This window comes from Bacillus rossius, assembly GCF_032445375.1.
Source record: "Bacillus rossius redtenbacheri isolate Brsri chromosome 4 unlocalized genomic scaffold, Brsri_v3 Brsri_v3_scf4_2, whole genome shotgun sequence".
NCBI classification, from domain to species: Eukaryota; Metazoa; Arthropoda; class Insecta; order Phasmatodea; family Bacillidae; genus Bacillus; species Bacillus rossius.
In genome coordinates, this window is record NW_026962011.1 from 24624863 (window position 1) to 24645132 (window position 20270).

At 39.3% G+C, this 20270-nt stretch overlaps 1 protein-coding gene across 1 annotated transcript in view; it reads right to left on the minus strand.

The window, feature by feature from the left end:
• The window catches only part of LOC134542295 (glutamate receptor ionotropic, kainate 2), a 119148-nt gene extending 99642 nt beyond the window's left edge, over window positions 1-19506 (minus strand). The window contains exons 1-3 of the mRNA XM_063386445.1: window positions 19389-19506; window positions 6889-7011; window positions 1888-2043 (exon numbers count right to left, since the gene is read on the minus strand). Of these exons, the coding sequence (XP_063242515.1) occupies window positions 1888-2043; window positions 6889-6970 (238 nt within the window). The 5' untranslated portion in view covers window positions 6971-7011; window positions 19389-19506. The remainder of the gene's footprint in view (window positions 1-1887; window positions 2044-6888; window positions 7012-19388) is intronic.
• Between the last annotated feature and the right edge of the window lie 764 nt (window positions 19507-20270).

Genomic DNA, 20270 nt, shown 5'->3' on the forward strand with positions numbered 1-20270 from the left:
TTAACCACGGCGTTGTCATCTGTAGCGGATGGCGCAAACCAATGTTCGCAAAAACAAAAGGGAAACTTTATGGTGTTAACTTTTCAATGAATTTTTAACAATATTGACAATGTTTTAACAAAATTCCTTATAGACAAGACGAGTTTTGAAGTCTTTTACGCTTTTATCGAAACCGTTTTATTATATACTTTTAAAATTTCGCTCTGCAAATATAATTGTTTGGTAGTCGACGTTGCTGCCCCGGCAGCGAATTCTAGCGGCGGGAAGCTACGTGTGATTCGCGTCCATAAATGTATTGAAAACTCAATTTTAAAGAATTCCACGTTAAATTTCGTGTCAGAATTTTGTATTATAAAAGTATTTGCAACACGAGGGCGCATTAATTTGCTAGTTGCCGAGTAATCCGGCGAGAACTGAAAGACTCGCTAAAATTTTCCCCCTAACCTAACTAAACTAAGAGTATTATCATTGACAGCAGGTGCCACCGAAGTTGTCCGAGCGAGAGGTGGACGCTCGTGTTTGTTCGGGTCCAATGGTGAGGGGATGGGGAAAAAAAATAAAAAAATAAAAAATATATATATTTAAAAAAATATTTATAGTTATTATTTTAGTTATCTTAAGCACTGCACGTCCATCCCTGAGTTGGGTGTTTGCATATTTCGTAACGAAATGCCTAGTTTTTAAGTCATTTATCTGTTTCTGTCTTAGTTTCTTAGTTTTTTAGGTGCTGACTGGCGGCGGAGTGAGTGGTCAGTGCAACCACTCACCACCAGGGGCGCTTGCGTCCCTGGTCACTAAATCCAGTACTGGACAATTAGCAAAGCGGACCACGAGTTCAAGTGCCCAACCCCCGCATGGTAGACTCTTTTCTACTCTGTCCAACACTTCATCCAGACCATCCTCTGTCTCCTGTAAATTCCTACACGTAATGCATGCCAATTTACATCCCGCATGAATGTGCCCAGGGTTTTCCCTGTGTCTATGCAGGTTTTACCTGGGCCCAACCTATCTCTAGTTATAGTCTAGATTTAAGAGTGAGGGGAGTTAGTCATGGCGCCAATCGCTGCCATGGCTGGCCAATCCCCTCCTAGCACATGATGCATGCGACCCTCTCCCTGCATGGCTAATCACAGCATGACTAGGCGTATAGGCTTCGGCCTGAGACGCACCTAGGTCCCTCCCTAACCCGGACCCCTCCTAAATACACTTAGTTTTAGTTAGGTTAGGAAAAAAATGGGAAGGGGGTGCGTGAGAGTAGACCCGGGGGGAAAGGACAGGCTGGGTTCCCAATTATAAAACACAAGCGAGTGCACAGCAGGCCATGCGCAAGACTGTACACACGACCTGTGCGAAGTTGGTTCACAATTGAAATCTTACTCTTAAATTTCAGCCAACGAAATTTCGCGATGTATCCAACATCTGTTGCCATTGTTAGTAAGTAACTATATTAACTAACATATGATTATCCCGTGACATCTCGCCAGCAATTTGCGAGCACAGTTTTTCAACACAAAATTAAATAAGTGTTATATATAATTTACAATTAACCATTCTAACCACGACACATATATATTTTTTACAATTTTTGTTAGTTAGTGACTTATAAGTAATATAATTAATTAATTATTAAAGCAGGAATTACACCTGAGGATTGTAATGTCTCGACAGTTTCTTGTCACAACGTGATCGATAAATGTAAAAAAAAAAGAAAAAAAGAAAAAAGTTCTCTAGTTTCGCCAAAATGGCTTCGTGCTGTACTCTCATTGGTTGTTGCGCCATGCATCGGAGATAGAAATTAGATACATTAATTCCCCTCGTATGGACGCGACCGTCCTGGAATCAGCAGGTCCAGCAATGAATGGCGGTCCAAGGCGCAACGTGGCTCACCCCTCTTGGAGGCGTGGAAGCTGTCCTGCGGCGAGATCTTCTCGATCTGCGCGGACAGGCGCGAGCGGGGCAGGATGCTGCGCTCGTCGTTGATGCGCTCGACGGCGTAGCGGAACGCCACCTCCTGCCGGTCGTCCGCCGGGTGGAACAGGCCTCCTGCGGGAACACGCGCGCGCCCGTCACCCCGCGGGCACTGCCCCCGGCCCCCCCAGGTGAGCACTCCCCTTGTCGAGCGCGTGGGGGAGCCGGCGGAGGAGACGGCAGGGTAGAGGTAGAACTGATGCAGCATACTTGCACACTTGTATACTTACATACTTGTTTACTTGCACACTTGCATACTTGCACACTTGCATACTTGCATACTTGTATACTTGCACACTTACATACTTGCATACATGCACACTTGCATACTTGCACACTTGCATACTTGCATACTTGTATACTTACACACTTACATACTTGCATACATGCACACTTGCATACTTGTACACTTGTATACTTGCATACTTACTTACTTGAAGACATGCATACTTGTATACTTGAACACTTGCATACTTACATACTTGAAGACTTGCAAACGTGTATACTTGCACACTTGCACACTTGCATACTTGCATACTTGCACACTTGCATACTTACATACTTGAAGACTTGCAAACTTGTATACTTGCACACTTGCAAACTTGCATACTTGCACACTTGCATAGTTACACACTTGCATACTTGCACACTTGCATACTTGCACACTTGTATACTTACATACTTACACAAAATCATAATTATGAACTCGCATACTCGCATTTTTTTTTCATCTGCGACATCAGCCAAGGAGACTTGTGTTTTTTATACCTAACAATAAAATAAGGAAGAAAGAAGTTTCATTTCCATCGCACGTGGACTCCACGCACACTTTTTTAATTTTTTTGTTTATCTTGTTTGTTTAGTGTCCCAGTAAAATAACTATATGGGGATTAATAGGAGGATTAAAAATAAAAAAATTAGCATGTTAACTAAAGGTCTGGTCATTTCACATTTCAAATCGTGGATTTTTTTTAATGGAAAAATTTATTGCAATGTATAATTAATTACACAATTCCACCGGAAATTGATCGTAAGCATTTATCAAACTGAACCAAGGATAATTTATCAGGAAAGAACATCAACTTTTAAGATAAATTAGCAATACTATCTTCGAAACTTAAGTTCCAAGTTTGGCTTAATATTTTGTTTCAAAGAGTTATTATTATTATTTTTTTTTTTAATTTTCCAAGAGAGGGTCTCCATAAAATTAAATAGCTAGGGCCCTGCAAGCTCTAAAGCCGCAACTGACAAATTATGATTCAGGGTGGGTCAGAATTATACCAATAAACTTGGATTCATCGTGAAAAAACAAGTCGGAAACATATTTCCGACTTGTGGTCTAACGTGCTTTCCATATGCCTTTGAAGTCGGATTGGAGCAACTTTTATTTTACTGTAAATAATGGAGTAGGTTTTTAATATTGATTACCAAGTGTCTAGAAAAAATTTAACCAAACAAAGTTCTACAAACATCGCTAAACTTATCGATATCGTAAAATTATTTCATTGAAATAATCGGGGGGGTAACACAATTTTGATAACTTTTTCTGACGTTTTGCTAACCTCATTTTTTTCTTTAGATAAATCAATTTTTTCGGATACCTATCGAAAAACTTTGCAATGGTTGAAGACATTTGTTTAATTAAACATTATCCAGTAGACGTGTTCCAGCTCAAATTCTTTCTCTGTTATTTTCAATATAAATGCTTTCTATCAGCTCCACCCTCTCTCTCTCTCTCACACCGTAGTTTGTTAGTAGAATTCTGACTCGGCCTGTTTTGATAGATTCTTATCTTCTGTGCTTGGCACCAAAATTAGCATACAATTTATCAACAGAGCTGTCCAAAATTACATGATGTAAGCGATCACACTACACTGCATAATACCGAAATGCGAAGCAAAACACAAAATGCAGCAAAATTTACCTCAAGCACCTAAATTTGTAATTTAAACAGATAACCTATTTCGTAAATCGTTAGTTTGGGTATTGATTTAAAAACTTAAAATATTGCATACTAAGTAAAAATTACTCAGTTTATGTGTATGATTTCGCAAAGAAAACTAAATAACAGCAGTCTATAGCTGATATCATAAAGACGTGGCTAAAGGTCTGCATAGCTACATTACAAGCAAAAGTATAGATATAATGATTTTGGCGTTTGATTATTGCATATTAATTTTTTGATTAATGTCAGTAGTATTAAAAATAATAAGACAGTGGCAAAAAAGTTTTAATTACAGTTTTATTGCCATTAATTTTAAGTTAAATACCACAATTTTTGAAGCAGTTTATCTACGTAATTGTATTCGATATTTACTTATAGTTACATCTGTTGTAATTTTTTAATGACGGTAAAGAGAAATCCTCTATTTTTAATTAATAAATTTATCTTTGTTTAGCAGCATGACATCTTGGCTCTATTAATAATCTGTTCTTGCCTGTTACGAATAATGATCGTGATTCATGTTCTTCTTGGGCAAATTTAAATATAAAAAGCTATCGAATCTTTTTTTTTTCTTTACTACGCTCAGAAATCCTCATCGTTCCGCGAACTAGACACTCGGAAACAAAAGTTTTTCCTTGATTTTTTTTTTGTTTTGTTTCTTTGCAGAAACCTCGTTTTGCTTTGAGTATCCCCTCGACCGTCACGCCCAATCCACCTCATGTCCGCCACTATCCATTCAGAAATACGCCCGTGCTACTGCCGGTAAGAGAAGATTCCTAATTGGTACTTTAATTTTACTGATCCCCCCCCCCACCCTCCCCTCACCGTCAGTTATTTTCTTCACTTCTCTTGTCCAGAAACAGACCCAGTGCACCATCCAACATAAATACCACCCACATATATTCCCGGGTAACGCTAAAATTAATAATTTCAGGTGCGCTGTTTAAGATGGATTTCAGGCCCATTCTACTATGAAACTGAAATGTAAAAACGAAAAAAAGATCAGGACCCGCAAGATATTTACGTTTTACTATCCGTCTATCGCTTCCACGATGCACGAAATCTTAACAAACATCAACCCATGGACCTTCACGGTTACGAAAAATTAAGTTAATTTAAAAATATAGGTATATATTGAGATCCGAGAGTAAAACACGGACAAGATTTATGTATTTAATGAAAACAAACCACAAAGTAATGGTATAACTTGAAACAATTTTTCACATATTTAAAAGTGTAAATATACTACACCGCTGTTACGTACATGGCTTCTGTTAGTCGCGCGGAGTAACGTAAACGGGAGAGTTGAGCATTACCGAGCTAATCCGTACAGGTCCGGGTCCACATGCGTGCTATTGTAGAATCTCTGTTCCGTGGGATCCGCCTGCGTTTACGTGATCCGCCTCTGTTTCCGTGTCTTTGCAGAGTGGGTTTTATTTAACTTCCGTCACAGCCTAAATAACATTGTGATGCTTCGAGCGAAACGGAAATTGTTTCGTAGGTTAAAATAAAAATATGTTAAACCTGAATCCGTATTAAAATGATAATGTTTTAAATACTATATAAATTTTTGTTCCTGTAAATCACAAGACACATTAAGAACAAAATTTTTGTTGCTATTAAAGAATAATCAGACCTTTCATTTAAAAAAATTTCTTTTTAAAAATATATTATTTAAAAAAATAGTTTTATTTTTCTAAAACCCACTACACCACTGCACTGCTGTTGTGTGGCATATGCTCAAATTTGTTTACTTTTTTTTTGTTTTGTTAATGGTAAACTGACCTCCACATTATTTCCTTTTGTTGAGTATAGGTAATTTGATGTCTGAATTCATGAAGTTTCAAACCTTTTATTTCATTGCAGAGTAGTGCCACTATGGTTTTATTGTAACTTCCCTGCAACATCAGTGTATCTTAAATTTTAATTTTGGATAATCAAACTTTTTCTTCTATTTGTTTTTAACCTAACATCGAGAATACAGAATGTCCATAAAATAATGTCCCGGTTTCAATGGTATGTTACAAAGTTTAATTTATATTATTTACAAAAAAAATCATACATCAAATCGAAGGTATGCTAACCTAACCACGATGTTAAATAGGAGCAGTTTCACTAATGTAATCACCCCACAGGTTCACCCTCTGCTATTTGGGGAAAGAGACATTCTTTTGCACTGCAAGCGAGAAAACAACGCTTGCAGTTGATACTATTGAAATTCCTAACTGGGACATTATTTTATGGACACATTGTATTATGGACATTTTAGCAGTTCCTTTATAATGCCCACAAATGAATAAATCGCATAGCATTATGTCAGGTGAACGTGGAGGCAGAGTAGTATTCGCGCATGCGCTTATTTAAAACTGTTTGAGTTACTGTTTAATTGTGACCTTGAACCAACACTCTCAATGTTTTTTTTCTTACTCACAAATGTTCAATATGTGCGCCTTTAGTTATAGGCACGGCACATATCCACACTATATAGTCACATTCTTCCCACACTTTGGTTAACAAGTTCGGAGTAATGGAAGCAATAGCCTCTTCAACTCTTGTGTCTCAACTCTGGCAAATCATTAGGTAACAGTTCCTTTATAAAGCCCCAAAGGAAAAAAATCGCATGGCGTTATGTCAGTTTAACGTGGAGGCCAGCTCTTTCGTCTCGACTATTACGACCAATCCAACGCAACGGTCAGGGACTTCGACGTACTCGATACAAAGAGATTCCAATGGGGAGGGGCTCCATCCTGTTACCAAAAAAAAATGCGTGTTCACCCTCTACACTAATTGGGGAAAGAGCCATTATTTCGCTTTGAAAGCGAGAAAACAAGGAAGCAGTACTCGTGCATGCAAGTTTGAGTTACTGTTTAATCTCTACAACGCTTGCAGTTGATACTATTGACTTGGACGTCACGTTATGGACATGCTGTGTTGTGGACATCTGAGCAGACCGCGAGAGTGTCGTGGTGACGCACCTATCCTGATGATCTCGGGCAGGGTGGAAGTCCCCTGGACGTAGAGCGCCAGCAACAGCATGCCGACCCCGCCCACCGACATGACGGCGGCTGTCCGTCAGCAGTCGAGGGGCCGGCCCATGCCTGCGACAAGGAGCAGATGTGCAACCACATGAGCGGAGAGGGGAACCACACATAACTTAGAACAGTCATAACTTAGAAACCTCGAAAAAATCCACGTAACTTAGAACTGTCATAAGTTATAACGATCATAACTTAGAAACACAACTTAGAAACGTCATAACTTAGAAAGGCATAACTTAGAGCCATCACAACTTAGAAACACACATCATAGAACTGTTATAACTTAGAAACACGCAACTTATATCACACATTTTAGAAACGTCATAACTTAGGGAGTCATAACTTAGAACTATCACAACATAGAAACACACAAATTAGAACTGTCATAACTTAGAAACACGTAACTTAGAAACATGCAACGCAGTACCACACAACTTAGAAACGTCATAACTTAGAAACACATAACTTAGAAGATTATATCTTGTGTGTTTCTAAGTTATGTGTTTCTAAGTTGTGTGTTTCCAAGTTGTGACAGCACCCCAGCGGAGAGGATGCCAGCAGAACACGTGTGCGCCGTGCTATAATTACTTACTTATTTACTAGCTAATTCCCAGCATGCGTTACAATGCCTCTATCTTTTTTGACGTGATAACGTCTTATAAATCGATGAACGCCGGCTGCACGCACGAAAAATTTGTCACGTTCCGCCTGAGCCGAGCGTGCAAGAACAGGCCAACCACCGTGCGAGAAAATCTTCTGTAATATCAAACAGTTTAAGGCGGGCTTTCTAACTAATTGTTCGTGATTATATTTAAACAAATTATTTAAATTAAATTTGTAAAAACTGTAAATAATATTCGAAAATTAAAAAATATGCAATTTTTCATCAATGTTTTCTTATGACGTTATCACGTAAAATTATCGTCTGTAAACCTACTTTACAGACAAACCCCTTTTTCCTATTATTTTTTTGTAATGTTTTGGTAGTAGGTACACATGTACAAAGCATATGTCTATACCTCTCTCTAGTTCTCTACATATCTGTGTATATCTAAATATCTCTCTGTGCCTCTATCTTCATATATATCTACCTCTGTATCTCTATATCTCTACACATGTCACTCTAACAATGGAAACAATAAAAATCAATGTTTTTGCCTATATATGTTTACCTATATTTTTTACCTGTCATAGGTGTGACTTGGGTACATAAAATCACGCGCGCGTATTCGAATGCAACGTTGTGTCAAAATCCCAAAGCAATCGGTGATGAACTTTCGGAAACTGAAGATTTTTAACGAACGAACATTAACATTTTCATTTATATAGGGTTGTCTTATTTTTACAAGTGGCGAAGTTAATATGTTGACACCGCCATGTCTTACACTTGACCACAGTTTATAAAAATAATTTATTAATTTTACAAATAAAAATAAACATAAATATAAAAACAAAAAGTGATCACTCAAAAACATTACTAAACCAAGAAAATAACTCATATTTTCTCTACAGAAAAAAATGTATAATTAATTATTTTTCTTTGTGTACTCTTAAATGTTGGTCTGGTTTATTGCAGAGAAAAAAGCACAATATAAATATAATATTTTAAAAACATTAAATAAACAAGAGCAAAAACTGTAATTTACAAGGATAGTAAAACTTATGTTAACTAGGTACACAGTATTTCATTAAAAACTAAAACTTATTCTTTATTTAACCATTACATTAACCTAGACAAACGGTGTCAGAAAACGGCCTCTCGTTGCAAAAATCCAGTAGTCGGTTTTATTATCGTTTCCTATGTGTTTTGGGGTGCTGAATCCGAATCATGAGTTATCCAAAGTAGTGTAGGAAAGTATGTCCCAGGACAGGCTTCCACAGGAGGAGCCGGAGGAGCCTACCGCCATCTTGGATTCTTACGTTACGGCGGCCATATTTGATGACCATGACTTTGTCCTTTGACCTTGACCCATCTTAAATCCGCCATATTGGATCCACCATTTTGTATCAGCCATCTTTATATCAAGCGCCCCACTCACTAATGCTGCACATTTCGTTATGCACGCCATATTGGTTGTGTATGACGTCATCGTTGCACTTTTGGTTATTTACGCCATCTTATATTCAAGTATGTTACAATTTTCGTTACGGCCGCCATGTTGAATTCTAATATCATTTACGCCATTTTGGATTTGATTTCACAGTCTTTTTTTTTCGATTGTGACGACATGTACACCATATTTTTTTGTCTGCTAAAGACCGCCATCTTGGATTACGACCCACATCTGCACATCTTGGCTTTTTCTGTTCTGCTTGAGGCCGCCATCTTGGATACCGACGTTATTTTTTCTGCTGCTTACTCCTAGAGAGCGCCAGCGTCGCTCTGTCTCATCACATAAGGTCAATGTTCCATTACCTACCACAGCTATTTTGGCAATTATCGACATATTAAATTTAATTTTGTATACAAAATACATTAAAGCGCTGTGATTCGAACCAACGCAGCTTGGACCTCTAGGTTGGAAAACATACGCCTTTAACCGCAAGGCCAACGAGACATTTACCAGACTGAGAATTAAATAAGGTAAATAAAATATAACACACATATTCGGACTTGTAATTTTTTTTATTTGTAGAAATAATAACATCGTCTGTTCGAGACCGTGCCGCCATGTTTATTTTCAATGTTTTATTGTGCAAACATATTTGACTTAAAAGTGTCATTTAAGTAATCCGGGTCATGAAATACTAACCAAAATATATACAATTCCAATAATTTGCATAATAATAAAACGCATAGTATAAATATATTTCGGGGACATAAACAATAAATGATTATTATATTCACGCCTACAGTTTGCAGAGGGCACAGCAAAAGGCGAACGTCTTGGCTTGTTCAAGGTGAGTGCACAGAGCGAGTGAGCGTTACATCATTGTATTCATTATCACTACACGTTTGTAATACAAGGAAAAACACAATTACAATGGAAAACAAAGGAACAATTTGATCCTTTGCGGGCAGTAACTATACATAAAAAAAGACAAGTCTCCTCTGGCTGGCAAAACAGCCCAGCCAATCAGAAGAGAGGAAGCCACTGATTTACCAGCACCTCCAGCCAATCACAGAAGCCCAGCTCCGACTGGCCAAAACAACAGGCCAACTGGACGAAAGGAAGACTGTTACTGGCCTACAGCTGCAGCCAATCGTAAAACACCCCTCTCAGGCGATAGTGTTAAAGGCAGAAGAATTTGTAATAACCTTATGGGAAAATAATAGTTCCCGGTATCGCTGTCACACGCTCCCGGCCGAGCATTTATGAGGAATAACCTTAGAAGGTAAATCTACCCTGATAATGGAGACTGCTATTTCGACCGAAACGTCAGTGATATATTCGCCTTGGACACGGCTAAAACCCAGAAGACAAGTTACTTCATAAAAACACAGTTCGTCACATCATATGGCTATCTTACGCAATGGTAAAAAGGTGGTATTGACTAAAATAATTATATTTTCTACGTGGCTGTTTACTAAATTACGATTGGAAATCGTTTATTTGTAAACACCACGACAAAATAAATTGTGTGATGTCTATATATGCATGCAGTGTAACATGAAGTTTGAAGAATAAACCGTTCAGGTTCTTACAGTTTTTTTTTTTTTTTTTTTGTGAATGGAACTGAAATATTCGTGTAAAACAACATATATTTGTGCATTTTCATGAAAACAACTGTATCTGCAAAATAGAGTTAATTAATTTGTAAAACTTTCCCTGAATAATTATCCAGTATTAACAGTTCATACAAACAACCACGTAAAAACAAAATTAAGTCAAAATGTTGACCATTCGATTTTCTTTTCCATGGTTTAAAAAAAAAATATGCTTGAATGAAAAATCAGTTAATATATAAAATTATACGCCAATTTTCGTGTAAATATTCAGTATTATTTCGAAAAACTTAAATCATGTATGCGAAAATAACTGTAGCAAATTACAAATATATTTCTTATCAACTGGTTTCCGAAGGGATGTTTATGCTTGCCGTGTAACGTGACGTTTGAAGAATGAGCCGTTCCGGCCGCGCGCCGGGAGACGTGCTCTCGCATCCAGCCTCCCGGTTGTAGCGCTGCCCGCGACGGTCGATACAGCCCTCTCGTGCCTCCCCACCTCCCCCTAGCCCGCGGGGTTGATACGGCCATCCCGCCGGCGCCTAATGGTCCGTGGGGCCGCGCGCGCGAATCATCACCCCCCACTCCCCCCTGCGGGCCGGGAGATGCCCGCCAGGCAGTTCGGGGCGGGCAGCCAGATGCAATTAACACGGTATCTGCAGCTTCCGCGACTGTCGCGCAGGAAGAGCGTAACCCCGCGATAAGCCACAGCCCCGCAAAACTCCTCCCTCCCCCAGCCGCTGGTGCAGAACTTACAACATTCCTCCAGGCCAGCTGCCTTCACCCCCCCCCCCCCAACGGTCTCTTCCGAGAGGAAGGATAAGTTCAAGAGTTGTTTGGACTGCGGGCTCCTCCAAACTCCCAAGTCATCTCCTCATCCCGTGCGTCGGGGTTCATATTTCTCATTTATGACTAACGTCGCTGGAAATGTGCACGACATTTCGCAAAAAAAAAAAAAAAAAAAAAAAAAAAATCCCTAGGAATGATGATATTTCTTAGCATATTCTTTGGTACATTCAGTTGTCAAAAACTTTGAAACTTAAAGGTAAAATACGTTGAAAAAAAAAAGCATAACTAATTAGGAATGCAAAGAAATAAAATGCAACGGTCTGGTAACATCCTTGATAAAGTTACGAGTGGGGAAAACTGGTTTGTAAGGATAGCCCAATTAATTTTATGCATTATTATTGCTTACTTATATTTACAGTGGTTTTGCGACTCCTGAGAACCCAGGCACAAACCACCTATAGTAGGCACAGAGTCTCAGTAAAGTTCTTATATCATGCTTATTCTTAGGTGGAGGTCACTCCCTAACAAACCGGATCTTCTCAGGATCTGTTTGCACTCCATCCTGCTATAGAATATGTCCCAGAAATGTTACCTCATGCTGGAATAAGAAGCAATTCTTAGGGCTTAATTTAATTTGTGCATTGTGAAGCTTGTAGAACACATCCTGGAGATTTTGCAAATGTTTCTTCACTGTATTTCCCACCACAATAATGTCATCCAGGTATACTGAGCATGTTTTCCAAGTAAAGCCAGCACAAGTTCCATCAATCTCTCAAAAGTTGCAGAAGCATTACATAACCCGAATGGTAACACAGTGGATTAGACCACTCTCTGTTGAGAGAGCAGTCTTCTCTTTATCCTCGGAATTCAGATCCACTTCCCAGTAACCAATCTTTGGGTCCAATATAGTGAACCATCTGGTGCCAGAGATTTATCAAATGTGTTATGGATACATGGAAGGGGGTAGCTGTTCATTTTGGTGATGTCATTCAGCTTCTGGTAGTTCACTCAGAACCTCAGTTGGCCATCCTTCTTCGCTATTAAAACGACTGGGGAAACATAAAAGATCGCTGATAGTTCTATTACACCTCCATCCATCATACCTGCAATCAACTTCTCTGCTTCTTCCTGTTTTGCTAGAGGCAGCCACTGTGATGCTTGTTGGAATGTTTCCGCATCACCTAAGTTGATGCGATGGTAGACCAGGATTATCCTCCCAAAGTCAGTATCCCCTAAGGAAAATACATCCTGGTTGCTTACCAGAAAATCAATAACTTCTTCTATTTCTTAATCTGTGAGATTACTTTGGCGTCGCCTTAATAACTGTTCGAGATTTGGGTTCTGGGGTTGCTCGGTATGTCTAATAGGTGAAAAAGACTCACATTGGCCTACCCACGAGACTGGTTCAAAGCTAGCTATTGTGTCTCCCTTATTCAGAACCCTTGTTCGCGAATCGAGGTTGGTCACCTTGATTGGTACAACCTCGCCAACCTTAGCAATAATACTTCCAGTGAACAGGAGCTTCTCTAATCCTGTCATATCTGGCTCAGTCAGATAGCTCATGTTGCCCCTAGGATCTCCCGTTATCCTAGCTGCTATTATCTGTTCATGGTTTTCTGGAATTTAAATAGATTTGCTATCACTTGCATTATGGGAACTTCTGATTGGTCGGGTGTAAACAAAGCTACCCCTTCCCCTCTTATATGCAATGCCTGTCCTATATCAATAATGAATCAATATCGATGCATTATGTTCACTCCTAGAATTACTTCATCGGTAATATCAGAAACTAGAAATGTCTGTGATTATGTCCATGTTCCAATCCTTACCTCCAAATCTAGCTGCCCATGCACAGATGAAGTGTCTCCGTTAGCAGTTCTGAGTCTGTGTGGGATAGGTGTTCTCTTCAGCTTTTTCCTACTTACAATTTTTGTGCGAACTATAGATGCCTATTCCCCTGTGTCAAAAATAAGTAAATATTTTCTGCCATTGCTATATCCATTAAGCGAAAAACTGGCATGGCCTCTACGAAGTAAGAATACAGGAAAAACCCTAGTGGCTACCATTTCCCATAGAGCTGCCATACACCCCCTCACACCAGTTACTGCCCGTATCCCTGTTGTTATTCCTGCTACTCTTCCTGCTGCGATGTCTTCCTACATGTCGGACAGTCCCACTGGATGTGTCCTAGTTCTTTGCAGATGAAGCACCGTGTGCATCCTCTTTCTATTCTGAAATGGGTACCAGGGGTGTCATACAGTAATTTCTTCAATTCCCTGAAAATATCTCATTTATTAGTTGAGTTTCTGGCATTTGCTTCATTGTACGGCTCCAATCTAGCTCTCCTTGTCCTGATGCTTGTGTTTCTTGAGGCACTCCATTTCCAAGGCATGGACCAAGACATCGCAGCTCCTCTTGTGCCGAGCCAAAAGAAGAATTTGCTGAACCTCCGCATCTCTGAATCCGTCAATAAACACACAGGTGGCTAACTGCTGACAGAACTCTGTTGGTGCTTCTGGGTAGGCGAGGTGCACAAGTCGTTCAGTGTCAGCTTCGAATTCCTGGAATGTTTCCGAGGATCGCTGTTGACGTATGTTGAGGGCTGTTATATACACGTCATCCATGTTTTGGTCGCCATACCTCAGCTCATGAGCTTCTACGAGTACAGCATAGACCTTCTGCTCCGGAACTGGTATGATCTGCAGCAGCTCGAGTGGGGATCCTCGCAGGGCCAAGACGAGTGCTGTAGCCTTCTCTTCCTCGCCCCAGCCATTCACTTCAGCAGCTGCCTCGAACTGTCGACTGTAGACAGCCCACGGCGATTGGCCTTCAAAGGTGGGTGGCTTGAATTTTGGGTGGTCGCTGGAATTACTCTCCAATTTAACAACCTTGAAGTAACTCTTCCAACTTGCAGCAGCAGCAGCTTCCTTAATCATCCGATGGCACTCCTCGGCTACAGCTGCGACATGCTGTTCGGTGGTCTGCTCGTGCTGAGCTAGCTGTTGTGTCATCAGTTCATGTTCGGCTAGATATTGCTCCTGTCGGGCAAGTTGCGCGAGGTGCTGCTCCAATTTTTGCACTTTACCTTCCAACTGGATGCTGGTTTCTAATTCATTTATTCTTGCCCCCTTTTAATTTCTTCTTGGCAGTTCTTCATCTATTCTTGGTACCTCTTCATGTCCTCAATCTCAGTCTTCATGTCATTCTTCATCTCATCTTAGCAGTTCTTCATTTCATTCTTAATTTCTTCTTGGCTATTTCTTATTTCACCCTTCATTTCGTTTTTTCATCTCCTCTTGACCACTCTTCATTTCATTCTTTAACTATTCCTGACTGTTCTCCATTTTCTCCTGGTTACTATGCATTTAAATCTTCATTTCCTACATATCATTTTTCACTCTTAAGTTCGTCGGCAGCCATATTCCTTGCCCACATACACTATTAATGGATCACTATCACTACTGTCCTATTACTAGAGTAATTTTACCTGTGAGCTAACTTAAACTTCAACTCAAAACTAACTCTAACTTTACTTAACTCAAAACCAACTACTGTTCATAATGCCAATTTTCATTTCGAAAATGTTCATTCTAGTGTTTTTGTTTAGTATTTTTAATTATTTTATAGATATATTATTATTTTTCAGTTCACTGTAAATTAATCTTAAAACCTGTAATTGGGGCTATTTCTAATTTTTACACCAAATGTTAACGAGTGGGGAAATGGGTTCGTAGGGATAGCCCAGTTAGTTTTTATACAGTTTTATTTGTTGCTAATATTTACATTACTAATTAAATCTTCACACTTAATGTTACTTCACAAACCACTCAATGTCTGTCAAGTACACAGTTTGCACCTCTCACTGGAGCCAGGCTCAACAGTGGTTCGCCCCTTACCTCGCGCCTGTCCACACACACAGTCTCGCGCCACTCAGTCGCACTCTCTCGATCCCGTCGCTCCGCACCTGCGCCACTCGCCGAATACACACTTCACTCAACTCACCTGTTGGAACTTTTGCGGAGGCCGGCTTCGCCGTTTTTATACCAGTTGGCCGTCTTTCTGGAACTGCCTGGAGTGGTTGTGACGACCCGACGCTCGAAGCATCCATGACAACGACGCGTTATCCGCGCCCCCTCCACGAGGCGGCCTTTGTAAGCCAGCAGAATTCCCAGGCCGCTAAGGGATAGATTACAGCGCCGAAGAAGGAGGGTGACGAGCCTGGTATTTAAGATTAGGGTGTACACTTAATATTATTTTCATAAACCTCAAAGTTGATTTTACACACATTTTATTTATTTTTTCCCTTCGTTCATCTTCGGGATCTTTCTATTGTTCATCTTCTGGATCTTTACGTTGCATAATTCTCTTCTTTTTTATGTATGCGAAAGCCTTTAATATTATAATGTTGGCAACATACTTTCTACTACACCGAGTTTATCACTCGGACATAAAACAATACTAGGCCTATTTCAAAACCAAATTTAAAACCACTAAGAGAATAAGATTAAGGCTTAGTAATCCAAAAACAAAGTATTGGAAGAGTTAACATATGTTTAATATTGCAATTTCAAATTCGCGAACGACCGCCTTGATTGCATTTAAAACAAATTAATGAATGTGTCCCGTTGGTCGAGCACCACTGCTATCTAGCGGCGAAACCGTTTGGTTTGCCCGACTTACAACACCGATCTTCCCAACCTGTAGTAGAATGAACCTCGACCCAGCTTCGCGCCATTGGAAGTGCCCCGTCGCCCATCTTCGCCTGGCTGTTCGTAAGCTGTGCCATCAGCGTCTGGCTGTTAGTCCTGGGCGTCTATAGTGGCCCATTGCAACCTCAGAGTTGAGACGTGATCTCGTTTATTAGGGCGCGGTTACACGGGAGTCTGAACTACTTCAGGTGAACATGTTCAGCTGTACTGTGAGATTACACACAGTCTGAACATGTTTCGTTCGAGGCCATTTCCCATTTAACTTAAACAGGTTGGCAAAGTAGTTCAGATCGACATATCTTCTACATTAGCCTCTGATTGGCTGTTTAGAATAGAAACAGTCCTTTGCAGAAATTCAAGATGGAAAGTGTTCCTGGCACAAGTTCGAGTAATATTTTATCGAATGCAACAAAAAAAATCAACAGGTAATTATATATATATATTAATTGATCCTGACCTTTATTTTGTTAAAACTGAGATAGGTACTCACGCTCAAAAAATAATAAAAAATAAGTTTAAAAAATTTTACTGTGCATGTTGTTTGAATTCCCGATTGTAAAAAAATATTGAGCAATATCAAACACATTCCATTTCTGCTGATAATGCTGTATAAACAAGTGAGAAAATCCCGCGTTTTCTAGATACAAAATAGAGAAGATCAACAACACAGTCATTCGTTGACAGTAGACAATCGGCTTTAGAGCCACAGAACAAACTTTTCAGCAACTACCGTGTAAATGTACACTTTCGCGTTTGTAAACGTGTTTACTTAAACATGTTCACCTGAAGTAGTTCAGGGTCCCGTGTAACCGCGCCCTTAGACTGGTTTGATTACGGTTCGACCACATCTATGTTGCACACTTGTGTGGCATGTAATACTGAGCGCCTCACTCCTCACTCTTGGGCCAGCGTTGGAAAATTAACGCTAAAATCCTGTTTTTTTTTTTCTTACCTGGACCTGGTTTATGTTTCCCCAGGCCTCAAATTATTTAAGTTTTTTTTTAATTCTGCCCGGAATAGCTTTTCCAGTAAATACGGAGCACATTAATACGCAGGATGCAACAAAAATAAAGTTAAATTGTTGAATATTCTATTATCTTTTCTAATGTCTAAAAATATTATGCTTGAATGAAACATCAATTAAAATATAAAATTATGAGCACTTTCTGTAAGAAATTGTCAGTATTATCTCGAAAGAAAAAAATCATATTAATTTTCATATGTGAAAAAATAACACAAAGTTACGATATCTTTCTTGTGGTCCTACAAACAATTTCTTGGCAACTGTTTTCCAAAGGAATCGTTTGTAAAAGTACAGAAAAAAACATTTCTGTGCAACTCTGGTCAGACATATTTGCTCCGCGTGACTTTACCAATAGCACCCGACGTCATAGACCGTGAGCCAATGAAATGCCATACCCGCACCTCCGCCACCAGCTCCAACACATCAGACAGACGGGATTGCTCGAATTTGGTACGCCCTTAACTCCGGGTTAGAATGATTAGCGAATTCACTTGGACCGTTTGGTGTGAGGCGTCCTAGTAAGCTCTGGACAAATAACGACCCAGTAACAATCGAAGGATTGAAAAAACATTTTATTCGATACTAGCTAATGCCCGGTATAAGTTGCAATGCCTATATATATATATATATATATATATATATATATATACATATATATATACATATATATAGTAATTTGTTCGCAGTAGGTACACATATACAAATCATCTATCTATATCTCTCTCTAATTCTCTATCTCTCAGTCTCTCTATGTATATCTATATATATCCTCTATATACCTATATATATGTGTATGTGTGTGTCAATCTATATCAATGAAAATATTACAAATCTATGTTTTTACCTGTTGGACATGTGACATGGGTACATAAAAACACGTGCTTATTATAAAGCAACGTTGTGTCAAAATTGCAAAGCAATCGGTTTCGGGGATTTAAGATTTTGAACTGCGAACATTTACATTTTTATGTATAATAAATATTAAATTATCTATTTTCTAATAGACAGCAACAACAATCACCACCTAGCATTGGCATGGAACACGCAAAAAACTGAAATCCCGCGATTACAGTTGAGTGATCTTATGGTAATTTTTATAACATTTAATCATTTTAGTTCTGTGCAATTAAGACTAAGAAGACATAGGGCCAAATTTTCTCTGTCTATAGTTTAGCTCAGCCACTCGGAATTCCTCTGCATGTAGCTGAAATATGTTCAACAATTCAGCTTCAAGCTTTAAGTAGTACCTTGACAAGTAAATAAACCTTGAATCATATTTACATTAATTGTTTCATCGACTTTTTTTTAAATATCATAATATCTTAATTTTGGCTATCTAAATTTTTGCTATTTAAATTTTTCAAAAATGTATCATTTAAAAGCCACAAATATATTTCTATGCCTCCGCGCCATTTAACTATACAAATTTGAACAAAGAAACAAATGTTGTCGAATATAACGTTTAGTATATCATTCTAAATTATATATTTGTTACCTAATATTATTTTTCTATAAATTGTGGTTGCATTTTTTAACACCTTTGTAATATTAGCGTTCTTTGAGTTATAAACAGCATACATATGTTTTGTTCTTTTTTTTTCTCGGGCATCTCAATGAATTACAAGAACCTTCATTACTTTGCAGTCGCGTGAAATGTTGTTGATTTAACAAAGTGACACACGTGAAAACACAGTCACAGTAAGTGGGAGTGTTCATACCATGAAGGTATCAGTTATACAAATGACACGGAAACGCAAACGGATCTCACGGAACAAGAGTTCCTGCAATAGCACGCAGTCGGAGACGGACCCGTACGGACTAGCTCGACGATGCTGAGCTCTTACGGTTACGTTGCTCCGTGGGACCAATAGAAGCTGAGTATTTGGCTGCGGTGGTAGTATGTTTGTTTATGTTCTAAACACGTTAAACATTGTTTTCAAGTACAATTACATATAGTATTATATTAATACTTTGTGGGTTATTTTTATTCTACATGTAAAATTCTGCCCGTGCCACGATCTCGAAGCATGATATATTTTTGAGTTCGATTAATATTTCGTAACCTTGAAATGCTATCTCACTGGTTGCCGCTTGTTACGTTTACGTGCATTTTGGAAGCAGCACATGCGATGGTGAAGTGTTCCGTGAGATCCGTCTACGCATCCGTACCATTGCCTAAGGAGCCTAAGGTAGCGGCCGTTCTGAAGTCAGGCCGGACCTAAGCTGTGCTGCTGGGCGGATGACGTACCTGGGGCGTGCGAAGTGTGTGCGGAAGAGCCTGCAGACACACGCCTCTCGACGCGCCGGCCACAGCCCCTGTCGACACACTGCCCGCGCAGCCCCGGGGGAAGCTGCGGCGCGCCGGCGCTGCCTGGCGGCGGCTCCGCGAACTGCGACGCCACCGCGCGCCTCTGGAGGGTTGTGGGGAGGGGGGCAACGCATGCGCACTGAGCAGGCTCGCGTATCACCATTCAAACCAGCGTAGCTTTCGAAACGCAGCGATGGTGCGCGTTTGTTTACATTCTGGACGAACGCTGGCTACGATGGAATTATTATTCCACCGTGTATACATTTACCGATTTACCTGTAGCTGTAATATGTAATAATAAAAAAATTGTGTTCGAAATGTCGTTTCGTGCATGAACTACACGGAAACTGTAAATCCTTGTAACACTTTTAAATTTTGGCTTGCGATTTTTGACATAAATGTAAATATTCAAACTCAGTGTACCAATTTATTTACAGGAGTTTTTTTATAATAAAAATCCATAAATTCTACATGCCTATTACTTAAACGTAAATCCTTACCAATTTAACCACTTGAAACGATTGACACTTGGTTTTGACAGTTTTATTGACAAGTAATTGAGTAAAAGTACCAAAACTTGGTTTTTCAACTAGTGGTACGTTTTATTCCTTCCCCTTCCCCTTTACCACTATTTTTCCATCAAACTTACGTATGCATGTACATATTTAATTATATACGTGTGTAAATACATATTATTGTATCGAAATTATTATTATTCAATTTATTTCATGTATTTATTTAAAACTTATGTTATAACAGTTTATACATTAACTGTATCTGCGTCTATATTGTTACGAAACGTAAGCAGGGCCGCGGCGCGCG